Here is a 27,908-nt window from a genome sequence, read left to right as displayed (position 1 = left end):
AGGTGATGCACAATTTTACTTGATGCTTTGAATGACCAGTAATATACTGGTTATGTAGTATCAAAGCATAGAGAATGGAATCCGGCATTGATTATTCTTTGCAATTGGTATAAGTTAAAGGTATATAATCCTTGGTATGACTGAAAAATCTCACAACTAAGTCCAGCTTCATCATCTATCTTATGGGCTTTTCAGGTTGATCGCCTAGCTTATGGGATTTTCAGGTTGGGTCCCTAAAGCATTCCACAGTTTAGTATCTTTGAAATCGCTAATGACAAACGTAGCACCTGCCTGAATGAGAGACTCTTCTGGATTTCTGGTGGCCACCCCAACGGCTGCGATTTCTGCAGCAACTGCTGCTCTAAGCCCAGTCGCAGAGTCCTGTCCAGTGTAAACAGAAGTACATAAATGAATAAATTATCTCCATATATTAGCACAGCAAACAAAGTGAGCAACAAAGATGCCACATGCATAGGATATGCACAAGAGATTTGCAATCAACCATTACCTCTAGCACAAAGGCTTGATCAGATAAAAGCCCAAAATGCTTGAGAGCCTTTTGATATGGATCCGGGAATGGCTTCGACCTCTCACATTCACCTCCCACAATCACCACCTCAAAGAAGTTTGAGAGACCAAGTATGGATATCATAAGCTCTGCATTCTCGCGGGGTGCATTCGTCACAGCAGCACGCTTAAGACCACTCTTTTCTATCCAGTGGCAAAGAGCATCCAAGCCCTCTACAGGCTTCAGCTGCTTTGCTGCAAGGCTTAATAATGCACCGAAATCCGACCACTTAATAGTTTGTGATGCATCCATGAGGCACTACAAGATTTTAGAACATGTGCAAAAAGTCGTTTCTTACCTGCGAAATCGAGCTTCTTTGTCACGAAGAAACTCATCACGTCTATCCTGATCCCAATCAGGGAAAAGTTTGGCACCAAGGTAAAGATTCTCCCCACCGGATATATTGTTTATAAAAAACTCTTCTGTAATGGGTACTCCCCCTTGAAACCCTACCTAAAGGCAACAATGTCACTTGAACTATTAGGCCTCAATTCTTTAAATAATCCCATATCACCTGCATCATGTCTGCTATACATGTTTTTGCGAGTCTACCCGCCGTCACTTTTAACATCTGACGAACCCCCGGAGGAGGGGGGGTTCCAGAGGCCACCCATCCATGGGCATATGTTGAAAGCACTTATGTATACATACAGGTATATTTGACACCTATGTATACATTCATTTTAGAGACACCTCTGCTGTAAGCTAACTACACTATAGGCTTATAACAATACGTCTCCCATAAATATACACATGATAAGTAAATAAAATAGCCATCTCATGTGCACTCAGTTGATATCATACATTTCAATTCAATGATGTCTCTGGTCTATCAGCAAAAATAGAAACCCTTTTCACATATCATATATGGGTCCGACATGGTGGCAGAGCATACCTCTTGCAGCATTTCCCGGAATGACAGGTAATGTAACGGGTCGGAATCACAGAGAGTTCCATCGACATCAAAAAGTACAGCTTTAAGAGATTCCCCTGCTGGAAAAGGAATCCCCATGACTTTTCCTGGTGTAAAGAACACACTAGGTTTACAAAACTGCAAAAATGGACACATTGCCCTGATATCTTGATTTATGTTAAAGCTCATTTGGAGCACACAATGCAAGTATTTCCATACACTTTCACAGCTCTCGTGGTCACTTCCAAACTTTGGTTGTAAAAATGAGAACACATACAACCAGTTTCTTTTTACAAGTCATTTTTGTTAGGAGCAAACTCCAACTGGTTGCCCAAGGGGCCAAGCCAGGGGACCAATAAGTGTGCCTGTGCCTAGAGAGAATCTTACTGCCATGTCAAGTTGTGGCCCACAGTGAGATAATGCTCCTGGATCAAGAGCATGTCAACGCCTCAATCAAGGCTCTCTGTAGCTTATCCTGAACAATCATTTTTTTATGATTGTGGCTGGGAGTTTCCCCCCTAAACCAAGCACATTCCAAGTGCTGATGCACATGACTAAGGTAAAAGGTTGCGGGCTCTGCTGTGGCCACCCTCAGTGTGTAGGAGCTTCACTTGGGGTTTGGAAAAGTGTGGTTCCAAATTCCACACAGGGGATTGCTTGGGGTGAGCCCGAATTTGCAGTCTAAATGTGTTATGTATCATGGTAGGATTCAAACGTGTGTGGAACCCCTCAATACTGTACCTACGTTCAGTACCTGTTCAGAATCTATCGAACCATTTCAAACGTGTCTTGGGACTTCAATGTTGGACTGGATTCTTTCCCTCCACTTCTCACGCTGCCATGTGGCAGTCTATTATCCCACATAGTGGGTTGGGGTCAAATTAACCCCTCTATATAGGGAAAATGCCCTTGGTCTCCCCTCATCCCCCACCTTTATTGGTGATCTCATGGGATCTTCAAGTGGGGGGGACCCAGCCAGTTGTTGGCCGCCTTCCACGTGCTGCGCCTCTGTTCGCGTGGTGCTCCACATTCCGCATTCTTTCGTGGTATCAGAGCCTTGTCAACTCCTGTTCCACATTCTTTCGTGGTATCAGAGCCTTGTCAACTCCTGCTCAGCTTCGGGCTTCGGATCCAGGGGGGTGTTGGGGTCAAATTAACCCCTCTATAGAGGACAAAATGCCCTTGGTCTCCCCTGATCCCCCACCTTTATTGGTGGTCTCACAGGATCTTCGGGTTTTCAGAGGGGGGGGGGGGGGTGCGTTGTTGGCCACCTTCCGGAAGCGTGCTGCGCCTCCGTTCGTGTGGTGCTCCACATTCCGTGTTCTTTCATTCAAAAATAGATCTGAGGATCAAAGCAAAGCATGATATCCATGATTAATAAAGAAAGATAATAAGACACTTAATTGTAATTATAGAGAGACAATGATAAGCATATCAAGGCTCTAATTAATATGAGAGGTGCTTGGACAAGTGCCAAACAGCTAGTGTTTTTCCCTCCTGCACTTTTGCACTTAAGTTGATCCAGACTCACTCGTACTTGTGACCTCTTGCTTATCAGGCCTCTCCTGCTCCTCCTCCCCCTATCCTCTTCCTCGTCTTCTTCTTCTTCTTCTTCTTCTCTTTTCTACTTCTTTCTTCTTCTTTTCCTTATTCTTATTCTTTTTCCTTTCCTTCATATTTCTTCCATTCTGAAATCCTTAAATCCTAATCTTCCCAAATTGCTCTAAATCTCTAAAAAGCCTCAAAAGAAAAATCTGAATTCCATAACTTTTTACAATTCTCCCAATTTTCCCCAAATTTTCAAAAGCCAACCTGGCCCCATTTCGCCCACTTTTCCCAATTTCCCTTGAATCGCTCAAATTCCCCATAATTCTGCCTATTCTCCTATTTGTTTTCAGACTCCTACAACTTCCTCTGATTTTTTTCTATTTCCCCATATTCCCATCTACAAATCTGCCCCACTTTGCCATTTCCCCCTAATGTTCCCAATTCCCTAAAATTCTCCCAGTTTTAGTGTGGTTGAGTCCGTGTTGACCCCAAATAGGGCTATGCTAGGGTTGTATATATAGCTTGCCGAGGTGCAATAGGTCTGCCACTTGTGGTCGAATCCATGTTGACCCCAAACAGCCATACCACATGGATCCAAAGTCAAGATAGGACTAATCATTATGCCAAAGGTCTAGGTGTGTCAAATCCCCATAGGATCTCGTAAAACGCTCCTAATACGAGACTCGAAACCTACAAACAAAACAAACAAACAAGAAGGGGGTGCAAGCTTGACTCACTCACCTCCCAACCTCGACAGCCGTGGGCAAACCCACAAGACTTGGCTGTCCCCACCGAGCCACGAGCTGAGCTAACTAGATGGACGTACCGACCAATCTCTACCTCGTGACGTCCCATACCGCCACGAAGCTACCCTCGCAGGCCTCGAGATTGCTGCCGGCCTCGGCTGCATGAAGCAGGTGCACGTCTACACTAGATCCAGGCTCCTGACCATAGAGCTCTCACGAAGTCACGCGAGACTCTATATGACTAATGACTAACCTTGGCCATCCTTTTATAGGCTCTTGGCCGGTCATCGGGCGTCCACACTTGGGCGTCCGCCCGTCCATACTTGGAAACCCTTTTCGATAACGAATCTCAAAATCAAAATCTTGCATTAACGCAACCCAACGAGCTTTCCTTCCTCTCAAATCATCCGCATCACACACATACTTGATTGACTGCTGATGATCAGTTAATACTACAAACTTGGAGCCATATAAATAATGTCTCCAAACCTTGAGAGCGTGAATCACAGCATAAAGCTCCTTCTCAAGGGTTGGCCAACGAGATTGAGTGTCGTCTAGCTTTTTTTTCTCAAAAGCAACAGGTCTACCATCTTGAAATAGAGCAACCCCGATGGCATAGTCACTAGCATCAGTTTCAAGAACATAAGGCCGACTAGGATCGGGTAATGCTAAGATAGGCGCTTCCTTGACTTATCTTTCAAAAGTCTGAAGGCCATATCCAGATCGTTATTCCAAGTGATAGGCTGATTTGACTTACGTCCACGACCTTTCAACAAGTCGGTCATCGGTAGTGTGAGCTAAGAGTACTCCCGCACAGATTTCCGAAGAAAAACAACAAAACCGAGAAAAGAACGAAGTTGTTTCACTGTTCATGGTATAGGCCAGTCCAGAACCTTCTGAACTCGGTCATAGTCAATGCTCAATCCATCTCTAGAGATCTTGTGTTCCAAGTAAATGATGTCTGTCATAAAAAACTCACATTTACTTAACTTAGCATATAGTCGATTCTGTCTTAAAATAGATAAGACAATCGTGAGGTGTCTAACATGATCCTCAAGAGTACGACTATAGATCAAAATATCATCCAAGAACACAACCACAAATTTTTCCAAATGTTCACGAAAAAGATCGTTCATCATTTGCTGGAAAGTGGCTGGAGCATTGGTTAACCCAAAAGGTAATACGAGAAACTCGTAATGGCCATACCTAGTCCAAAAGGCGGTTCTTTCGACATGCCTTTTATGAATACGTATCTGGTGATAGCCAGTACGTAAATCTATCTTCGTGAAATATTTCGCTCCTGCTAACCGGTCAATCAGGTCATCTGATCTAGGGAGAGGATAACGGTTCTTAATTATCAACTTGTTCAATCTCTATACACATTCTCCAAGTGTTGTCCTTCTTTCTCCTAAGCAACACACGTGCACCCCAAGGTGATTTACTTGGACGGATCTGGCCCATCCTCAGATAATCTTTGAGTTGTTTAGCCAACTCATCTTCCTCAGCTCGGCTTATCTTGTAAGGTGGAATACTAACAGGATGAGCACCAGGGATCAGGTCAATACAATGATCTACTGCCCTTTCAGGTGGTAAGCCCGATGGCAGTTCCTTAGGAAATACATCTTGAAATGAATCAAGTATCTTCTATAATTCTTTGCATTCAAATACACTTACTTCATTGACATCCAACAAAACTCACTGGACTAAGTCTAGTATCTAGGATGATCTCCTCCATACTACATCTCCTCAATCTCCCTCCAGGCATGATAGAGTAAATGATGCAGTCTGTAGCCTCCTGGCCCGGGAGAGCAATGACCTGCAGAGGTATGCCTATCCTCGAAAAAACTCCAAGCCAACTCGGATGATAGTCTCCGTGAAAGGTCCCAGAAAGCCACTCATGCGGAATAGATGCATCAATCTGATCAATACGAATGCGAAAGCCCCTAAGATGCTGAATGGATGCATATAACGAGATGCACCAAGTGACCGACCAGCCTCACCCTAATGAGCTTGTTCCACATAATAGGTTGTTCGGTCAGCCTCATCTAAAGACCTAGGAGGCCTTTGTCGCAAAAAGGTTACCATCTAAGATCTCTAGATCGTGTCTCGCTCACCTCGAATGCGCCGAGCTAGTTGCATGTCCTTGGCAGATATGGTAATCCTCTTTGCATGTATTGCAAGGACATTGGTGTCTTCAAAAAGCCCAACAAGGTAAGCCTCGGAGGCTTCTTGCAATGCTGCAAGGGCGATCCCCTGCACACGGAACTCTGTTCCATATCGTTGGAGAATCTCCTTCACTGTGCGAGCGAAAGGGACTCTTCTTATCAGCAACTCAGTGTTCCTCTGATAAAACTTGATTTCTTGATTTATTGTGATGCTTGCAATCGAGACCCCATGGTACCAGGCAACTACAGGACGATCATGATTGGTCATTACTTTTCCAAATTATATGGCTCTATATTTGAGCCGATGGGCAGAGAGGCATGGTCATCGAGCACATGGACAGGCTGGCTTCAGGAGAGGATTTACTACCTTGGATCACATACTGACACTTCGGGCACTTATTGAAGAGGACAGGACATAGAAGAGAAGGATATACTGTTGCTTTGTGGACTTCCGCAAAGCCTTTGATACCGTACCACGTGCCAGGCTTATGCACAGATTGCATGACATTGAGGTACCCGAGGATATGCAGTGGGGAATATATGCTTTGTATGAGTCTGTGGCAAGCTGAGTCCGAGCTCTAGGCGGACTATATGATAGGGCGACCAGCACGATAGGGATGAAGCAGGGATGCCCGCTATCGCCCACCCTTTTTGGACTGTACATTGATGCGGTCTCTGATTATGTAGACAGATTGGGAGACCCAGGGGCATGACTTGCAGGGGTGTTGATACCCATCTTGTTATATGCTGATGATATTGTTCTAATCTCAGACTCTTCGGAGGGATTACAGAGACACCTGGATGCATTACAGGCTTTCTGTGCGGATAGAGATCTGACAGTGAACCTTGGGAAAACCAAGGTTATGGTGTTTAACACCACACAGGCATGGGTGACGAGATGAGAGCCTCAGTTCACTTTCCAAGGGGAGCCGGTAGAGTACGTCAGGTCATATGTCTACTTGGGAGTTACTTTCACAGGACCGCGTTTCTCCCTGAAGGAGGCAGCAGGAGCTAGATTAGCTCGAGGGCATCCAGCCTTGGGGACACTTGAGAGGCAGTGTGCACACATACAGTTTCAAGAGCTATGCACCAAATTGTGGCTATTTGATACGCTTGTCACACCGACCCTCCTGTACGGAGCTCCAATTTGGGGGCCCAATATACATCACAGATCTCAGAGAGGGACAGATGAGAGATGGAGGCAAATGGAGAGACCACTAATTATGATGATTGCCCGCATGATTCGGAGCAAATTAGCAGTACCACATGAGATTGTTCGGGCTGAGCTAGGTGCCCCACCAGTAGTAACCGAGGCCCTATTCCAGGCAGTTACCTTTTTACAGCGGCTATGGGAGCTCCCTCTGCAGAGGTACTCCCGATTGGCATTGACCTCATCCCTACAGTTGGCAGAGGATGGAGATACTCATTGTTGGTACGCTCAGATGAGATCATGGTTTGACCTACATGGTTTGCGGATAGAGTTACTACCACCCTTTCAGTACAGTCTGGATTGTCCATTTTTGGATCTCACCGCTCGGAGCAAAACCGCGTGATCAGGATGGATATCATCAGAGTGGACACAGAGAGGACATGGACTAGCCCCCTTGAGTCCTTAGGCACGAAAATGGCTCATTACAAGAGCCATTTTCTACACCTCTCACCGGATGATTTTATCACCCGCTTGACGTACATGGATGTACACCTATCACATGGGATACGTTGTGCCATTGGACAGATCCGGATCTCATCACACCAGCTGCGGATTGAGACAGGGCGATATGTGCATCAGATCTTGGATGACCGCATTTGTCAGCTATGCTACCAGGAGGTAGAGACAAAGGAACACTACATTTGCCGATGTACAGTCTATTATGAGATTCGAGGGAGATATCACTGCCTCTTCCGAGAGGGTTTTGGGCCGTTACGCAGGGTCATGGAGTTTGAGGATCAGAGATGCCTGGGATTGTTTCTACTTGAGCTCAGGAGACATAGAGAGACCCTCTTGGCAGACACGAGGCCGAGCCATGATGTACCTAGACAGAGGACCCTGTCAGATTTCTTCGGCACCAGCACCAGCAACCCAGCCCACACACCTCCTGATACCTCCTCCATTGGGCCATCAGGGCACCGACCACGGTCCCAGGGCGTCACCACTGATAGAGCAGTTATCTTATGTCGTGCTCGTCGGCCACGCCCACCAGGATCCCGACCACGGCATCCTCACCATCGCCAGATCAGAGCCATTATTTCTCGGCATTGGAGGCGCCTACCTCGCTTCTACAACCTCTCCATTCTAGACAACCCCATGGCGGAGATACTTGATCTAAGGAGAGGGCAACACTTCAACTGATCAGCATACATGGATCTACCTGATATACATTTTTCAATATTTTCCAGTATTTTCTACCAAGTATCATCTCGGAGTCTTACAGTTATGTTCTTATAACTGTAGGACAATCAGTTTATTGTACTTTTTAGTCTCATTTAGTTGTTCTCTTTGATAAGACACCAACTTCAGATGTATTTTCAGTTTTGGTCTCATAGGCCATTATGGTTTCTTAGAGATGTTAATATATCATTTCATTTCTCTCTCTCCTCCCTGCATGTGGGAAGCGCTGCAGAGTAATCTCGACGAATGGCTCCGAGTCTCCAAGAGAAGCTCGAGGCCCTCGAGACGGCAATGAAGGCACTAATCAAGGAGAACAAGAAGACATCCGTTTCCAACCTCAATGAGGTGGAGAACAAATTACACCGGCACATCATGGCCCTCGAAGCACAGGTCATGGACCTTGAACAAGAGAACACGGCACTCAAGGAGGAGGTGAGTGCATTGAAAGTGAAACTCGTAGCTGTCAAGAACACCGAGAAGGAAGAAGGGGAGACCAATGACAACACTCTCACAGCCATCAAAGAAGAGATGTCCAAGGAGATCACAAAGGACATGGAGGGAGAACTCGAAGCCAAGCAGTCAGGATGGGTTGAAGTGGTGAAGAAGAACATCCGTAAAGAAGTGAGGGAGGAGACTCAAAGGGAAGAACACCAAATCATTCACACCACCATTGAGAAGGAGAAGATGAGGCAGGCCCGCCGCCTCAACATTCGAGTCACAGGTATAGCCGAGACACCCGACTCCACTCCCGAGAAAAATGGAAAGCTTCTATGCACGAAGCTCAACTACAGGGAAGAGGACCCTCTCCCCTTTACCAAAGCATGGAGAGCCGGGAAAGACTCAACACGCAAGCAAGCCCTCATCCTACAGTTTGCAAGAGAGACGGAGAGGGTCACCTTCATGAGGAAGAGGGTGATTCTACGAGGATTATAGGGAGATCCCATCTATTTGGATGATGACCTTACAAGGATGCAGATAGAACACAAGAAAACATGCATGCCGAGAGTCCTACAGGCCCGGAAAGAGGGCAAGAGAGCATTCTATCACGATGGCCGTGTCGTCATCGATGGCAAGGCCACCGATTAGCGCTAGGCAGCCTATGGGACATCGGCTATGGAGGATCCAGATTCACAGATACACATAGCAGTTTGGAACTGCAATGGAGCACTTTGGACACATCCCGGGAGGATGGAGGAGGTCATGGAGGGACGGGACATCATACTACTTAGAGAGAGGGGGCTACCCAAAGTAGAGGGCTATCAGTGGGAGTTTACATACAGGGGGACCACACGGCAGAGCACATCGAGAGGATCTAGAGGTATAGCGGTACTTTTCAAGCGAGAGCTACAGGAGCACCTACAGGTGGTAGCACGTGACTAGGAGGCTAGATACATGTGGATTAGACTGCAGCTCTCAGCAAACAGGGTGTTATACATTGCTCTATGCTACTTCTCTCCTAGAGGATCGAGATATGCCATGACAGCAGAGGAGGAGAGTAGAGGGGAGGAGGAGGACACAGGGCCATTGGGAGAGTCTCAAATGAGATCATACACTACTCCAACCTGGGGGGGAGTCCTCCTTATGGGGGACTTCAATGCACGGACAGAGCCGACAATGCGACATTTATGATTTTGAGCACCCCGAGGTGATGCACACACTAGAGGTGGAGGACACGGGAGCTTGCAGGGTCCGGATAACACCAGATATGGTCATCACTTACTTGAGCTGGGAGCGCGACACCATCTCGTCATTTATAACAGGATGAGACAGTGGCAAGATTCAGGAGCACTGACATGCTTTCCACACGATTAGGGGGGGGGGGAGCACAGTGGACTACATCATGGGGTCCATGGAGACCACACAGGCAGTGACATCTTTCACCATCCCCCCCCTGTCCTATTGGTGCAGATCACACGTACCTCTTACTGTCACTAACGAGCTCCACACCAGCACCCACACAGCCCACACAGGCATCGCATACGACTTTCTACTTCACCCATGACTTGGTAGACATATATGAGCATCATGTATATGACGGGCTACTCCAGATGGATCCCCTGTCACCTCTAGGCACACTCACCACCCAGCTGTCATCTCTACTACATACGGCCGCCACCCGCAGCTTCCCCCATCATAACACATTGCACACACAGATAGATCTGGGAGCATGCCCCAAAATTGGTGGTATGATGATAAGTGCAGAGAGCTATATAGACACCTCCGTGCCCAGAGAGCATTGGGGACCATTACACAGAGACAGGCGAGCCGACAGATGAGGACCCTCACACGCCGTAAGAGGCGTGCATATGAGGCACAGTACTGGGATATATACCACCTACTCATGAGCAGAGATGCAGCCACTGCATGGCGCAGGATGAGAGAGCCCCGCCCTCGTACCCCGATTGAGGATTCACACACATGGCACACATATGCAACGAGCCTCTACCATATCCCTCAGCAGCCGCCCATACCACAGCCACAGGAGTCCCGCCCTACCACCTCTACTTTCTTTACCGCCTCGATGGTAGAGAGAGCTATCCGCCGGTTACAGCATGGGAGATCGACTGACCACACAAGTATACAGAGTGAGCATCTTATTTATGCAGCTGACACACTGGGACCCTTTGTTGCTCACCTCTTTAATAGGGCACTAGTGGAGGGCCTACGAGCTGAGTGGACTATGCACACCATCGTGCCTCTCCACAAAGCGGGAGACATGCTAGACCCAGCAACTACAGGACTATCATGATTGGTCAAACTTTATGGCACAATGCTCGAGGCAGAGTTGAGCTCATATGCAGAGGAGGGACTACGAGCACCAGGGCAGGCTGGATTGACTACGAGCACCAGGGCAGGCTGGATTGACCAAGCTAGGGCGCGGGAGAGGAGATTATACTGCTGCTTTGTGGATTTCCACAAAGCATTTGACACGGTGCCACGAGAGAGACTCTTCTAGCGCCTACAGTCATTGGGGATCCCATCAGAGATGGTTTGGGGCATCTATGCTTTATATGAGCAGGTCCTCGGGCGCATACGATGCCCCGAGGGGCTATCTGATGTTATTGCTAGCACCATAGGTGTGAAGCAAGGATGCCCACTCTCTCCTACACTATTTGGACTATACATCGATGAGGTGGCTGACTTCATTGGTCACGGTGGTGGGAACGAGGTAGACATCTCAGGTACCACATTCCACACTATGCTATATGCAGATGATATTATTCTGGTCTCTGAGTCGCAGATGGGACTACAGCACCATCTCCATGCACTCGACGACTTCTGCACACAAAGGGGGCTTATAGTGAACCTTGGGAAAACCAAGGCCATGATTTTCCACACCTCAGGGCCGGTTCGACGACAGGCCATCTTCACACTAGCAGGAGGACAGGTAGAGGTGGTAGACTCATATGTGTACCTGGGGATTACATTTACAACTCCGCCAGGAAGATTTACTATGGCATAGGCAGCCAGGGATAGACTCACACGAGGGTATGCAGCTCTAGCCATGCTAGAGAGACACTGTCACCAGGCACACTTCCAGGAGCCCCGCACGAAGGGGTGGTTGTTTGACACACTAGTCACCCCTGCTTTGATGTATGCTGCAGCAGTATGGGCACCTGGGCTCGCCACCTCCACATGGTCTCAGATAGAGAGGCCTTAGATTCTCATGCTCTCACCGCCGCAGCAAACCCTCCGTCCTACATGACATTGTCCGGACGGAGTTTGCTGCACCTCCTATGCTAGTCGAGGCCCTCTTCCAGACGATCTGCTTCATACAAAGGATCAGAGATATGCCATCAGATCGACTCTCACATAGCTTTTGAGGCGTCCAAGCAGCTCGCAGAGAGTGGAGATAGGAGATCATGGTATTCACAGATGATACAATGGCTCAGTCAGCATGGTCTTGCCATAGATCACCTGCCACCTTTCCAATATGATATACATGCACCACACATCCAGCTCTCTCACAATGAGAGGAACAGAGTCCTTCGGCAGGATTTATGGCAGCAATACACTCAAGAGACTTGGATTACACCCAGTCAGCCTCTACCGCCGAAGATGCTATACTACACAGAGATCAGTTTATGCGTATCTCAGCGGATGGATTCATACAGAGACCTGGATACATGGATGTGTACATGCCTCACAGTGCCCGAGTGGCGATTGGCCAGCTCAGAGTGTCATCACACCACCTTGAGATTGAGGCAGGTAGGGCAGCACGGATCCCCAGAGCAGAGAGGATATGCAGACTATGCCAGGAGGAGGTTGAGAGTGAGGAACATTATGTATGCAGATGCAAAGCATATAGTGTCATTAGAGAGAGATACACCACCATCTTCAGTGGACATCCCTCACTCCGCCAGATCATGGAGTCCGCAGACCAGCGCAGATTTGGCCAGTTCTTGCTAGAGACACAGTGCCACAGAGAGACACTGCTTCGGACTCATACCACAGGGAGAGGTGGGCGACAGCTCCAGCTCACTGATTTCTTCCCGAGATCTATTTCAGTGCCTACCCTGACACAGGAGGGGGTTACACTTCAACGCGCTACGGACCTCCGAGCCAGACGGAGACCGAGAGCACCAGGCTACCAGACTCCCAGACTACATCAGAGGGAGATCACAAAGATACGAGCTCGACATCAGCACCGTATCCAGAAGCGGCTAGCTAACTTACACTCACACCCGGAGATCATGCTCCGAGGTATTTTTGCCTCGCCATCGCCTATGTATCACATATTACACCCCCATTATGGTACTGGTTGGAGCTAGACAGATCTGCATTGCATTCTTGTATACCCTACGCATATAGGTTGCATACTCAGCCTCTAGCAATAGTGCTCCATCCATCACACCCCCCCACTAGCTCAGTACTTTCATAGTTTATTTCATGTTCATTTTGTCCTTTTTTTTTCTGGACATCCAGAAGACATTGACAGTTGTACATTGATTTGTCTCATAGGTCGAGTTCAGCCTCTAGTAGACGTTAATACAGCTTTCTTTCTTTCTTTCTTTCTTTCTTTCTTTCTTTCTTTCTCACTCTCTCTCTCTCTATTTTCTGCACATCTACTTCAGTTTTGTGCGTTATACTCATCATGAAAGATTGCTGAATTCTGAGCATTGAAGTTACCGATGTGACCACGAAGCTTCTGCACGTTACATTGGTATCAGAGTCTTTTGCAAGTGTGAAGATTCAGCAAAAAAAAAAAAAACAAAAAAAGAGAAGAAAATTTTTTTCTTGCTTGTGTGGTTGGTTTCTAGACTCCGGTGGACCACCCCTTTCGGTGTGACTCCTGTCCCTAGAAGGATGGTTGGTTTAAAGTCTCCCACACACATAGTGGATGGTCAGATTGTGCTCTAGAAAGGAAGTGCTTTTTCCTGCTATGGTGAGCCACGATGACGAGAGAGAACGACAACCTTCGGAACAAAGTGCACCAGGCAGTCCTTCGAGGGCGGCAGACATGAGTGTACAGGAGATGTTCCAGCAGATGTGTTATGTGCATATACTAGGAGGCTAACCCCCATTAGGCTTGTGCGCATGGGAGCGTGGAAACAAGCTCTAGTGGAGCATGGGTTAGGACTAATCTTAAGGGCTGAGGTTAGGGTCAGGCACCCAAGGAATGTACACATGAATTACAATGAAGTACCCAACAGCACTCAGCTCTAGTATGAAATGGCAAGAGAGTAGATACAATCCTCTACACAAGAGAACATCCCTTGAGTGTGCCCCATGCCCCTATTATATAGAAGGAGAAGTATGTTATGTGCATATACTAGGAGGCTAATCCACATTAGGTTTGTGAGCATGGAAGCATGGGAACAAGCTCTAGTGGAGCATGGGTTAGGGCTAACCTTAAGGGTTGAGGTTAGGGTCAGGCATCCAAGGGTCACACATGGGAAATGGAGAGTCAAGAGTCACTTGAGGGCCCTCCTATATAATAGGGGCATGGGGCACACTCAAGGGATGTTCTCTTGTGTAGAGGATTGTATCTACTCTCTTGCCATTTCATACTAGAGCTGAGTGTTGCTAGATTGGAGTCATACCTCTTGGTGGTATGGAACATGTGGTTGGGTGGATGAGTTAATGCTTGGTTTATGCATGTTTATGCATGATGATTATCTAGAGAGATCTTAGGGTTTTAATAAAACGATATGAGCAATCGCAGAACAGGGTACCAAATTGGAAGAGTAGAAGGCACAGATCTTGGCCCTGGAAGAGCGCACCCGTTCTCCAGGCCCTCTTTTTTCGTATCCTCATCTCTCTTCTTCCGTTTCCAGATTCCAGATCCTATACAACATGACCCTTTTGAAGGGATACAACTGTAGACGAGTTTGATGCTCGAGTTGCAAATGCAAGCAATGGAAATTCAACAGATGGAAGACTGTGCGGCAACATCCCGTGCTACTATACAAGAAGACACCAGGCGACGCGTGTGGAATACGAAAGATACCTTGTGGCTTTATACACAAGAATGACAGCAATGGCTTCCTCGAGTCATTTTCCCAAGAAAATGCACTTCAGTAAGTACAATGGTAAACACGACCCCATAACTCTCCATTCTTGGTTGCATCAATTTGAAGCTTATTTTGTCGCAATTAGAAAAAGTGATACTGACAGAGTGATCTTGGCTAGTTGGTACTTGGAAGGTGAGGCCATTCCTTGGTGGACCCAACGGACTATTGCCCACACCAGATTAGGTATGGCGGCTTATGTTTGGGACGAGTTTGCCCTTGACCTTAAGCAGCAATTTCTACCGCCCTATTACCTTGAGCAACTCAAAGACGAGTTTACGAGAGCGCATCAAAACGCACAACTAGTCCTTCAGTTTGCAAATAAAATTTCAACCTTATGTTTGTAATTGGGCTTATCTAACAAGGACAAGAAAGGGCAGTTCCTTTATGGCCTTTACACGCAAATCCAGTGGGAGGTGCGTATTTTTAGGCCAACCACCTTCGAAGACGCACTCTCGCTTGCAGAGAGTGCTGAAATGAAGCACAATGGCAGAAAGCCCAAGACTTCCCAGCTTGCCACTCCCAAGTCAACTGCCTCAGGGAGAAAAGGCCAAAACCAGATGGGGTCTTCCCCACGACAGAGCATAGGAGCTTCTGGCTCCAAGAACTCGACCAATGTGCCCAAGCTTACTCCAGACCAGAAAGCTCAGGCAAGCAAGACCACTGGTAAATTGAGTGCTAAGGAGATAGCTCGGTACAAGGAGGAGGGTAGGTGTTTCTTTTGTCATACAAAAGGACACACTTCTAGGGAGTGCCCTAAGAAGACTACCACTCCACAGACAACCACCCCAACCTCCACGACTTCTGTGGTGAGCCCAACTCCCGCACAGACCCCAGCGGTTGTCCCTAGTTCTTCGGATCCCAATGCTTCGGTTGGTGCAATCGTTAGCCAGAAGCTCGAAGATAAGAAAAAGAGCATCCATGACCAGGAGTATGAGCGCAACGAATTTGGCTACATAGGTGGCTAGAGAGTCATCATCTTGTTTGATAGCGGCAACACGGAGGATGTGGTCACGGAATAGGCCGTTGGGCGTGCATGTTTTGTCTTGACTTCAGTGGACAAGAAAGTTGAGGGATTTAGCACAGGCATGACGATGAGACGATGAGCATCAAGTTTGAAGCTCAGAGTGCTAAGTTAGTCATTCAGGGCATAGAATTTATGCATAATTTTATGGTTACCCCTCTTGTAGAAGCAGACATAATTCTCAAAATTCAGTGGTTTCATAAGTTCCAACTAGATATCGATTGGGATAGGCACACTTTCGAGAATAGCCGGAATCATCTAGACTACCCAGACGGTGGCCAGTGCTTCTGAGAAGTACCATGCTCTCCATGACAAGTTCCAGAAGATTTTTCTTCAGGACAACCTCCCTCCCCAGACCGGAGGACCACAGAAAAGACCTCCTTCCAAGCTCGAATCCCCCGAGCAAGTTTCCATACCACCTTTCCAAGGCAATGGAATCGGAATTGAACCGCCCACTCCAAGAATTGTTACAATCTGGCTTCATACGTCCCAATGTGTGGCCATTTGCAGCACCAATCCTATTTGTCAGGAAGAAGGATGGGTCGTCTTGATTGTGTGTCGATTATCATGCACTCAATAAACGGACTATCAAGAGTAAGTTCCCGATGCCTCGAATAGATTACATTCTAGAGAGGCTGAATGGAGCCAAGGTGTTCTCAAAATTGGACTTGAAGAGTGGGTACCACCAGGAAAGGATTGTTGAGGGGAACATCCCCAAGACAACCTTCCGCACATAACGGGCTCACTATGAATTTGTGGTCATGCCTTTTGGCTTGACGAAAGCCCCAACCACATTCAACCGCACGATGATGCGTGTGTTCAAGGACTTAATAGGAAATTGTGTGTTCATATTTCTAGACGACATACTAGTATTTTCAGCTACCGTTAAGCAGCATGACATTGATGTGGAGAAAGTCCTGAAGTTGTTGGAAAGTAACGAGCTCTACATCAATGAGAAGAAGTCGGAATTTTATTTGTTCAAGGTTCACTACCTTGGATACATTATCAATGCCGAGGGCATCCGACTTGATCCAGCCAAGGTGGTTGAGATTGTCAATTGGAAAGTACCACAGACTGCATATGACATCAGATCCTTTGTGGGTATATGCCAGGCATACTCCACCCACATAGAAAAGTTTTCTGACCTCTCGGTAGATCTCATCGATCTCCTAAAGGGTGTCAAGACTAGAAGGTAGCGGATTTGAATGACTCCACGGGCGTTGGAGGCACTCAAGAACCTCAAGTGGCTTTGTCAGAAGTGCCTTGTCTAGCGCTTGCCTCATGGGACAAGTCGTTCCAAGTGATCACCGATGCGAGTAACATCGCAATTGGAGGTGTATTACAACAGAATGGCCATCCGGTAGCTTACATGTCTCGTAAGTTACTAACTACGGAAAAGAGTTACTCGGTCTACAATTGAGAACTCCTAGCAATTATTCAAGCCTTAAAACATTGGAAGCATTTCCTATGGCCGAGAATTTGAGATTCACACTGACCATCAGGCATTATATTGGGTTTAGACAATGCCAAGTGCACAGTGGAGTGACCGTCAGTATCGTTGGAGCCAGATCTTCCAGTAATTTGGTGGTATAATTGAGTACCTTCCAGGGAAGGCCAATCCCATGGCCAATGCTTTGCGCAGGAAGAGAGAAGTGATTTGATTCAGACCATTAGACTTGACCTTGTTGATACGGGACTAGATGACAGGAAGCACACGTACACAGATTCCAAGGAATTCATTACACATTGGGAACAGGCATTGGATGCCACAAGACCATGCCACTTTTTGATACGTGATGGTTGGTTTTTCTACAAAGGCCAACTTTGTGTCATGAAGTCGTTTCGAGCAACTATTCTCCATGACGCCCATGACGCCGTCACTAGTGGTCACCGGGACATGAATTCGACTCTGGAGAAGTTAGAAAGGCAATATTATTGGCCAAGAATGAGGCGAGATGTGTTTGCACATGTGCAACAATGTGACATCTATCAAAAAATGAAAGCTCCTCGCGGGAAGAAGCTAGGATTGTTAAAACCTTTACCAATTCCCAAAGGACCTTTCCAAGATATATCGATGGACTTTGTCACGAATCTGCCTCCTAGTACTCAGTGCTTGACTATTGTTGATAGATTTAGCAAATTTGTTATGCTTATCCCATACAGGGCCAATGTGACTGCCAAAGATGTTGCCCATTTGTTCATTCGGCATTGGTACCCGATTGGCGGGATCCCTAGAACCATAGTGTCACACCGAGATGCCAAGTTTACCAGTTATTTTTGGAGGGCATTGTTTGATAACTTTAATACTAAATTGAATTTTTGCAGTCATTCTAATAAAGCAAATGCACCATTCGTGGTGGGGGCCCTACAGAGGGTATTTGGGACCCGATTTTGTGTCCTCTTCTCCCTCCCTCTTTGGTCTCATAGGCCCATTGGGTCTTTAGTAGACGCTCTCTCTCTCTCTCTCTCTCTCTCTCTCTCTCTCTCTCTCTCTCTCTCTCTTCAGAGAACCCTGACAAATTTCTTCAGCACCAGCACCAGCAACCCAGCCCACACACCTCTTGATACCTCCTCCATTGGGCCATCAGGGCACCGACCGCGCTCCCAGAGAGTCACCACTAATAGAGCAGTTATCTTATGTCGTGCTCGTCGGCCACGCCCACGAGGATCCCGACCACGGCATCCTCACACCATCACCAGATCAGAGCCATTATTGCTCAGCATCGGAGGCGCCTACCTCGCTTCTACGACCTCTCCATTCTAGACAGTCCCATGGCGGAGATACTTGATCTAAGGAGAGGGCAACACTTCAACTGATCAGCATACATGGATCTACCTGATATACATTTTTCAGTATTTTCCAGTATTTTCTACCCAGTATCATCTCGAAGTCTTACAGTTCTGTTCTTATAACTATAGGACAATCAATTTATTGTACTTTTTAGTCTCATTTAGTTGTTCTCTTCGATGAGACACCAACTTCATATGTACTCTCAGTTTTGGTCTCATAGGCCATTATGGCCTCTTAGAGACGTTAATATATCATTTCATTTCTCTCTCTCTCTCTCTCTCTCTCTCTCTCTCTCTCTCTCTCTCTCTTTTCTGCACATCTACTTTAGTTTTGGGCATTATATTCGTCGTGAAAGATTGCTGAATTCTGAGCATTGAAGTTACCGATTCGACCACAAAGCTTCCGCATGTTACATTTATCCTCACCAAGCTTCCCTAGGAGTATGATGTGGAGCTTTGAGGCGCCAGGTCACCTTTTATAATAGCATGAAGCCTTACAATGGCAATAGCCAACAAGGGGAGCTATACAAAGTACAGGGATTGGACTGTTTGAGTTCCAAGTTCTTTGTTCGAGGCTTTTGGGACATGATGTGTTGACAGTCCACTGTTGGGGATAATGGGTGTGGTGTGTCCAGCAGCTCATCATCTTATTCATGGAGTTCACAACTTCACTGCACACTTGTGTGGGGATTCGGAGCCAAGCAAAGTTTCTTGCTGTTCGTGGTGCCATTTTTTGTCGAGGGTGGTTCAGCCTAGTGGTATGGGACGCTGAATTGCGGCCATCGGTACCAAGTAGGTTCACGGCAATCAAACCTTAGGCTCGGGGGTGGTTCAAGGCACTGAACCTATGGTCGGGTGGTGAGTTGCTTGTCACAATCTATCGCGGTCATGCGATGCGTATGATGTCGGGTCTATGAAACCTCGTTAGGGTTTCGGTTCTAGATCAAATGATCCTTCGGCGTGATCTATGGAGACCTCACATTGGTATCAAAGCGTGTATCTACTAACAAGTGCCAGAACCCGAGGCATGGAGGCTGTAGAGAGAAAGGACCCTCATGCAGGCTGAATTTGTAATGAAAGCCATGGAACCTTTGCATGGATGTGCAGAGGTCACAGAAAGCCTGAAAGGGAAAAACGCACCTATGGTGAAGGCTGGACTGCAGGTCATTTGTCAATGAAACTCTAGCTTTTTGCCCTTGGTTGTGTCTCAAGTATGAAGGTAATCATGATATCCTTTGGGCTGCATTTTTGTCCATGTTGTAATCATGAGACAAGGTACCCATAGGCTTTTTATCTCATCAGAGAACAGCCGGGGTGATGGGTGGTCTTTGTGTGAAACAAAGGGAGAGCCGTGCTGCCCATAAAGAGGCGACAGAGGGGGCGAATAGGGTGGCCCAGCCAAGGCGGCAAAGCCAGCCCCAGCCAGCCCTTGTGCCAAAGCATGGCCAAAGAGCAGCTCGAAACTGCTGCTGTTTCTGTGCGCACACAGGCAACGGCCCATATGATGGGCCTGGAGGCGGCAGCCAGAGAGTACTCGGGCAGTATGTGCAGGCCATGCAGCCATTATGGCAACCAGGCCATGCTTGAATGCAGGGCGCACAGGTTGGTAGCAGAGGGTGCATAGGCCGGCAGCAAAACAGGCAGTTTTGCATGCAAGAAAGGAGATCATGTATGTGCCCTATTGGCATTAGGTTAGCATAGAACAGCAGCTATGGAGGATGGCAGATATACATGCTGTGCGTGTGCACACACACACAGAGAGAGAGAGAGAGAGAGAGAGAGAGAGAGTACTTGAAGAGAGAGAGAGAGTATATGTACGACTCAAGTCACTCAATAACTATTCTATTGATATGATTATGGTGTAGAAGGTTACACTGAGTACATGTTGTAGGCTGTATGCCTTATATTTTGACTGAAGGGAATCACATACTAGACAAGTGACACATTCTTAATCCACACCCAAGGGTGGGTTCACACACACTAACACACTTAGCCTTTTAGGGGTTGTTCACACACAGAACACAAACAGGGGTACACATACACGATGGGTACACACACACAGACGGATACTCACATAAGAGATTCCGAATTCCAACAAACCCCCATTCGGAGTCAAGGTGGTGTTATAAGGATTGACCTTCATCTCTATGGCGATTTGGGCCCACAATAATACAATTGCACACGTGATTCAAAAGATCGCAATGGCCAACACCTCGACTCTCATGCCAAGCCTGATAAGCGGCTTGACCACACATGATATATGTCAACCATCCTAAACTACTTGCGCCCCACCGCCCCCCCCCCTCCCCCCCTGAGCACCCGTCGGGCGCCTCAAAACAGGGATAAATTGAAGTACTAGAGCCTTTTATAACACACAACGGTACAAATACATTTAAAAATTGACATAAATGACGAGCACTTATTACAAATCTTTTTCGGGGGATGACCCAAGTAGAGGATCCACGACACTCACACATAAACACAGAGAATGGAAGTTTAGAAACTTCCAAAGCTGGTGATGTGTCAATGAAGATGTCATTTACGAATGTGTGGCCAAGCAATTGATGCTTGGCTAGTCTTCTTAGGCCCCGGCGCCAGGGCAAAGGACCCAGAATGTCTTCAATGTGTCGAAGGAGGCTTCAATTTGAAAAGGCCCCAAATTTTTCAATTTGTAGTAATTAGGCAAATTTTGCCCTAATTTTAGAACCCCCAAATTCACTTTTGCAGGGGCTAGAGAAGGCGGTGCAGCACAAGTTGGCCAACGCAGGGCGGAAGTGGCACGGGGCAGTCGTTGACGTGGTTGAGTGAGCAAAGTGTTGGCGATTGAAGGTGGGTGATAGAAGCTACAAGTGATGATGACATTACGAGGCGTAGGCAGAAGGTTATGACGATGTGCACTTGTTGATGGTGGGGTGAGCAAAGTGGTTGGACAATGATAGAATTGGCGAATAGGACTAGCTATTGGCGAGAAGATCCAGGCGGTGATGAACATGTGAGCAGCAAAGTGGGAAGTGGAACCGGTGGCGACAAGGACAATCAGTTGGTGGGCAGCTCTTGACAGACGTTAGCAAGGCGAAGATGCGTACTTGTAGAAACCCTAGAGTGAGCTAAACCTAGCTCTAACACCATTTATCAGTATTAGTGTTAGCACAGAAAAGAAGCTATGGAGGATGGAAGATATCCATCCGTGATGTGTGTGTGCATAGAGAGAGAGAGTATATGCACAACTCTATGACTACTCTATTGATATGATTGAAGTGTGGAAGCTTATACCAAGTACATGCTTTTGTAGGTTGTAAGCCTTATCGTTTGTCTCAAGGGAATCACACACACATACTAGACAAGTGACACAAGGCACACTTATCTTATCCACACCTAAGGGTGGGTTCACACACACTAACACACTTAGCCCTTTTAGGGGATGTTCACATACACACACACGTGGGTACACAAACAAGGGTACACGTTTTGAGGGGAATCCTAGGCCCAACCCAAACATGGTGTGTAGATGAAAGCAATGTATGAATGATGATGTGGTGTGAATCCACAATGGAAAAAAATGACACGTGGTGATCAAAGTGGATAAGCTCAGATATGCAAAATGAAAATAGAGAGCGTATGGTGACCCAAGGAAACCGAGCGGTGATGCATTCCAGAAGAATCAAGGATGGCGACGCGAGTTCAAGAAAAAAAAAGGAAGAGTTTTTGGAGAATAGACAAGAGCAGTGGCTGAGAGCCACCACCAGAGAGCTGAGTAGACGCAATGAAGTGAGTTACTGCACGTGTTGAAGTTTTGCAGACAAAAAGATAGTACAGTGTGAGGAAGCGTCCAGAGCAGAGAATGCAGGGGAAGCAGAGGATCTTGTAGGAGGTGTGTTCCAACTTCCCTAGGATCCCTAAGATGCAGCTCTATTAGAGACTTGGACCAAATCAACATTTGCCCAACTGTTCCTTGGTGCATTTGAAGGAGGAGACTTGTAGTGTCAGGCTGCAAAGACTTTTGATGCTGGTTCCTAAAGAATCTCTCTGTTTTCTTGGTGTTTCCATATCTTGTCTGAGCCCCATGTTTCAGGGCTGTTGAGACACTGTTTTTTTGTCAATCTCAAGCTGACAGGGAGTTTGGATATTATCTGTTGTCGTAATGTTTTTTGTGATGAAAGTGTTATTTGGGTTGAGTTCTTGAGGATAGAGGCCTGTATGTGTCAGTCTAGAGATTGGGGAAGCTGTTTCTGAGTCGGTGTTGACTCAGTCGGCATTTGTTGAAAAGGTACAGAGTCGTTTTTGTGTCAGCTGGACATCAGGATGATCAGATGATGATGTAGAGGGCTTGCCCTGGCTTGTTTGAGTGGGTGAGAAATGTTTGTGATCCAAGTCTGACAGTCTGCGCAGTCTACTATCAAGCAATCAACAATTAGACAGGTTTGCAGTCTAAATGATGTTTCGGTGGTCAGGTTAAAGTCAGTTGAGTGTCCACAAGGTAGGTTTTTGTTTGGTTTGAGTGTCTAGAGGGTATAGAAGAGCTAGCTGACGCACAGGAGAAGAAACCCGAGTCAGATGAGTCAGTTTAGTCGGCTTTGAGGGAATAGGCAGGTTGGAGTCAGCTGTGGGCCAGCAGCTATCAGCAGAGAGTCAATAGTGTGATATCTTGATCAGTTTGATGTTGCCTAAGGGCCCGCAGAAGTCAGAGGACACAAAGGAGGAAGTTTCTGTCTCAGTTGAAGCATCTGAGTCAACCGGTTCTGTATCAGATTGCTGAGACAAAATTCAGCCGAGTTTAGTCAGAAGAGAGTCAGAGGGAGGTCAGCAAAGTGTCCAGGGAGTTCTTGGGGGTGTGACAGAGAGGTCAGCTGACATTGGAGGATTGCAAAGGAGCCTGGAGGACAGATTTCTGACTGGGGACAAGTGAAGCCATTCAGAAGCAGAATTAGAGCAGATTGGTGTCAGCTGGAGTGGATTCTGGTCAACTGAATGTCAGTTGAGGTCAGGAAAGGCTTCTAAGTGAAAGTTCAGAGCTGACCTGGGAGGACAGCGAGAGGAGGCAACTGGACCAGAAAGGGAGGTTGGGAGAGTGTTGAAGTGTCCCATTGGGTCAGTTGGAGGGCTAGGGACAGTTGTTGAGTTGGTTGGTGCCCTTGGCGCTGGGATTTCAGTGTCCTCTAGTTCTGATCCCTTTACTTTTCTTTCTTGTGTGCCTGCTGGTGGTGTAGTAGAGGCATCACCCAGCCGCCACACAACGTACACGATGGATACACACAGAGACGGATACACACATAAGAGACTCTAAATCCCACCATGCTCATGCTAAGGTGATGCTTGCACAATGATGTTGCTTGTGCAAGGTAACCAGCCAAGAGTAAACAGGCTGGAGAGGGCATCAGGTAGGTGGCATTGAGAAAAAAGAAAGCTATGCTGTTTTTAGCAAAAACAAAAAACAAAAAAATTTAAGGCATTTTTTTTAAGAGAAACGTGGGTTAAGCTTTTAGAAAAGCTAAGTGAGGCCTATTTTTATTATTATTTTTTTTAAAAACACAAGGCCTAAAGTTTTTTTTGGGGTTGCTTTTTCCTTATAGAAGCACACCCTTCCCTTCATCGTTTCTAGGTCACATAAGGCCCAAGGAGCTACACAACACCAGGTCTTCACGACCCTTTCCATCTACCCTAAAATATTTTCCTAACCTTTCACTTCTTTCCAACCCATAACCTGTTGGCTTTCCCCCGCTCCCTCCCCCTCTGCTGTAGCCTCCCTCCAAGTGTGACCAGCCATGGAGGGAGCCCCCCCTTCATTTTTTAGTTTTCTTAGTGTCATAGACAGTGTTGTATCATGCCTCTTGTCAGATATAGAAGGATCGTTTCTTGGGGAGAAAAAAAAACAGTTCTCTCAGAGCTTTTCCACTTGCCTGTGATATATGTATGTGACTTGCCGGTAGTGTTAAGACCTGGATAGATTCACACCCTTGACGACTTATGGGCAACATGATGTCCCAACATTTCCAGGCTTGCAAGGATGAAAGCGATACGCAGAGGCCAATTTCTTGTAGAAGGACAATGAGCTCACGAGCATGATGTTCGATAGTATTGATTCAAACTTTGGCGACACTGTGTGCTAGGCTCATGGCAGCTGTCTGCCACAATGATTATACCATCTTCACCATTGTCATACAGATGAACCTGCTACTTGAGTCGTCACTGCAATGCTCCCTGATACTAGTGGTGGCAAGATTGGGGCAGCAGCACGGCCATCCCATGGCCACAAGCAGGCACCGAGTTGAGCGTTTTTCTACCTATATTCATGGCATATACTCAAAGCTTGGCTATGGCATATGCTCCACAAAAACAATGGCCAGGGGAGGCCGCGCTGGCAGCCAGAAGTTGCTTGCAGTGATTCAAAAGTGGTGGCACTACTGATCTGTGCTGAATTTAAAATTCAGACTGATGGTGCAGCAGAGGCTTTGGCCTCCACCCCTATTTCAAATCAGAAAAGATAGGATGTTATGAAAGTATCATTACATGCATGTGAACATGCTAGAATCAAACGGCTTGAATGTGAGACCTGTAATGACAGGAAAGATGGACAGTGAGTACAATGCCAAGGATAGGGATATACGTCAGGCTTGGCTATAAGCATGGGGGCAGGGAGCCAAGTTACCTAGCCAATTCCTCTCTGCTTGCAATTCAACTCAACCAGCTGGAAGAGATCCTTCCATTTGGGACAGCCGTGAGTTTCATATGACTTGCTATTTATGAAGCCCAGCCGACTACCATCAAAATATCACTAGTGGGAAGACAGGATTGCAGCCAGTGTGGTGAGATCACAAAGGCAACACTACGATTGCCACAAACTTGACATGGCTAAAGAATACATCAGCAAAATGTCTATAACCAGTTCATGTTATTTCCCAAACTAAACAAAATGTGATCTTGATTCCATGAGAGTCGACTCATAAAAGCTCCATCATGCATAGCAAAGGCTTTGTGCTATGGCATCCCTACTGACCTTATCAGTACCCAAGAGCAGGTGTAGGCTTGTGCATAAAGATATGTCACCCTAGTAGAAAAATCTTCATAGATAAACCATCCAACTGAGTCTCTCTATCACTTTTCCAAAGGTGAAGGGAAAACTCAGCCATGATGAAGGCTAGAACCAAAGATAACACACACACACACACACACACACACACACACAAGGTAGCTGGTTCAGCGATTGCACTACTTCGGATAGAAAGAATTAATATAAACAATCTGGTTGTGACTTGGACGAAGACTTCAAAAGAAATCCAGAAAAGGAATTTCATCTTCATCAAAAGGCTAAAAGAATTCCACCATCCCTCCCTTCCTCCTCCTTCCTCCACCTCCTCCTCCTCCTTTCCTCTCCTCTCTCTCTCTACCCCCGACCTTCAGCCTCCTCCTCCTCCTCCCTCCTCCCTCCTTTTTCCTCTCTCTCTTTCTCTTGTGGACCAGAAATTTTGGCTTAAGACCCCATAATCTTCATGTTATTTATTTGTTTCGTAGGTCATGTTGGCCTTTTGTAGATGTTAATATAACTCTCTCTCTCTCTCTCTCTCTCTCTCTCTCTCTCTCTCTCTCCATCACAAAGGCCTGGCCGAGGCGGGTATCGTCATTAGCTGATCACAGCATATCTCACTCTACACAAAGATCATCTATTGTTGATCACATGTATTGACAGATGTTTTCATTTTACTTTTTCTTTCAGTTTTCCATGGCTCGGTATATCCATGGTACCATTGTATTACTTTTGGCCTCATAGGCCCTTGGGGTCTTCCGTAGACGTTAATATAACTTTCTTTCTTTCTTTCTCCCCGATCTTCAGCCTATTCTTTAGCATAGCAAGGCATGTTGTGTTTGATTATATGGATTGAAAGAGTGGAGAAGCCATGTTGTATTGGATCAGAAGGGATTGAAAGAGTGCAAAATAACGCTTACCTCTTGTGTAGAAAGCCTCGAGCTCTGAGTGTGTGTGGGGGAGCGATTCCAATGAAGAACGACACGGCACGCAAACTTTTAACAAATTTAGCAAGACCAGCCTTTTGCCGTTCTCGTGGAAAAGTGTCCAAGCACTTTTTCATTTGTGGATTCCTGTGCATTTTAATTTAAGCACATGTAAATAAGTGACGGTGTGTCACCTAAAGCGATCACATGTAAATAACGAGATTTCCATGACCTGATATGTATTAGGTGTGACACCTAACATTTTATTTTATTTTTAATAAATCCCGCTCATATGGCTCGTGTTAAGGTTTGCCTCCATATGTCCTAAAGAGTAACAGCATGTGATAGGCACTCATTTACTGTTCGGAAAACTCTTTTTACCTTACATGAATCCTTTTTGCCCATGGTTGAGGAAAAAATTACTAGTCATTTTGAGCAAGCTTGAAATTTTTGAAGAGGCTTTTTTCCAACCTATCTTTTCGCGAACCCTTCATGACGCATTAGGTGTATTCATAACTTTTTGTAGGTGTATTAATTAAATTAATACAACCTTACTACATGAGTTCCCCCCCACCCCTCTCTCTCTCCCTCCGCTCGTTGAATGAGCCCTTTGAGGTCTTTTATAGAGAATTGTGAAACCTCAAATAGAAAGGATACGGGTGAACGCATGTAAATAGAAAGGATATGGGTGAATGCATGCCAATAGAAAGGGCAAGGAGGGTCTTCATTTCATTAACTTTTTCAAGCATTAATCATTACATACTAAAATGAAACCTTAGAAAAACACTCTTATTCATGAAAAACTCAGAGAATATATTTAATGGAAATGTAAAACAACATTTTGGTGCCATATTAGACGTAATTCTTTGATTAGGGCCACTAGAAGCTATATGATACAGTTTTTGGTCTTCTTCAAATACCAACACGACGTGAAGATGGTGGTTACTATGTGAACAATTCTCTATATCAAATTCTTTGATGAAATATGTTCATGGAAATAATTAAGAAAATAATGCGTATAAAGTGGCCTTACCTTGAGCTTAATGCCAAATAGAGAAGTCTCTAACTTTGTGTACATACTTGATTAAGACTAGAACTAGTGGCCCAGGACCATTTTTAAGTTTTGTCCCTAGGCCTAGTGTGAAAGCTAGTCCTTTGTTTTGACATTAAGTAATAGACATTCATTCCCTTGCAATAAAAACTTGTGAGCCTTGCCTCTTTTCTACTCTCTTACTTACTTGTATGATGGTGTTTGGATTCTTATATGCTTGACGGTTTTCTTACTTGAATAGGATTGAGTGTAGGC

At 46.2% G+C, this 27,908-nt stretch overlaps 1 protein-coding gene across 1 annotated transcript; it reads right to left on the bottom strand.

Moving 5' to 3' along the window:
• On the bottom strand, nucleotides 1-26,631 carry LOC147628001 (haloacid dehalogenase-like hydrolase domain-containing protein Sgpp). Its single transcript, XM_086815191.1, has 5 exons — nucleotides 26,597-26,631; nucleotides 1,464-1,588; nucleotides 867-1,021; nucleotides 509-770; nucleotides 1-381 (listed from the first exon to the last, which is right to left on the bottom strand). Exons 2-5 carry the CDS (start codon nucleotides 1,578-1,580, stop codon nucleotides 205-207), a joined length of 711 nt encoding a protein of 236 aa, XP_086671317.1. The 5' UTR covers nucleotides 1,581-1,588; nucleotides 26,597-26,631; the 3' UTR covers nucleotides 1-204.
• Nucleotides 26,632-27,908: the final 1,277 nt, after the last annotated feature.

The sequence above is a fragment of the Cibotium barometz genome, chromosome 20, assembly GCF_041138505.1.
Source record: "Cibotium barometz isolate CiBa-2024 chromosome 20, ASM4113850v1, whole genome shotgun sequence".
Classification (NCBI taxonomy): domain Eukaryota; kingdom Viridiplantae; phylum Streptophyta; class Polypodiopsida; order Cyatheales; family Cibotiaceae; genus Cibotium; species Cibotium barometz.
Note: the sequence above shows the minus strand (reverse complement) of the source record. Positions and strands in the feature narration are given on the sequence as shown.

Coding starts and splice junctions, on each gene's coding strand:
- LOC147628001 (XM_086815191.1), bottom strand. CDS start 1,580: ATGGGGATTCCTTTTCCAGCAGGGGAATCTCTTAAAGCTGTACTTTTT. Junction 1,022..1,463: donor TCCGGGAAATGCTGCAAGAG/GTATGCTCTGCC, acceptor TGTTGCCTTTAG/GTAGGGTTTCAAGGGGGAGT. Junction 382..508: donor ATCAAGCCTTTGTGCTAGAG/GTAATGGTTGAT, acceptor TACACTGGACAG/GACTCTGCGACTGGGCTTAG.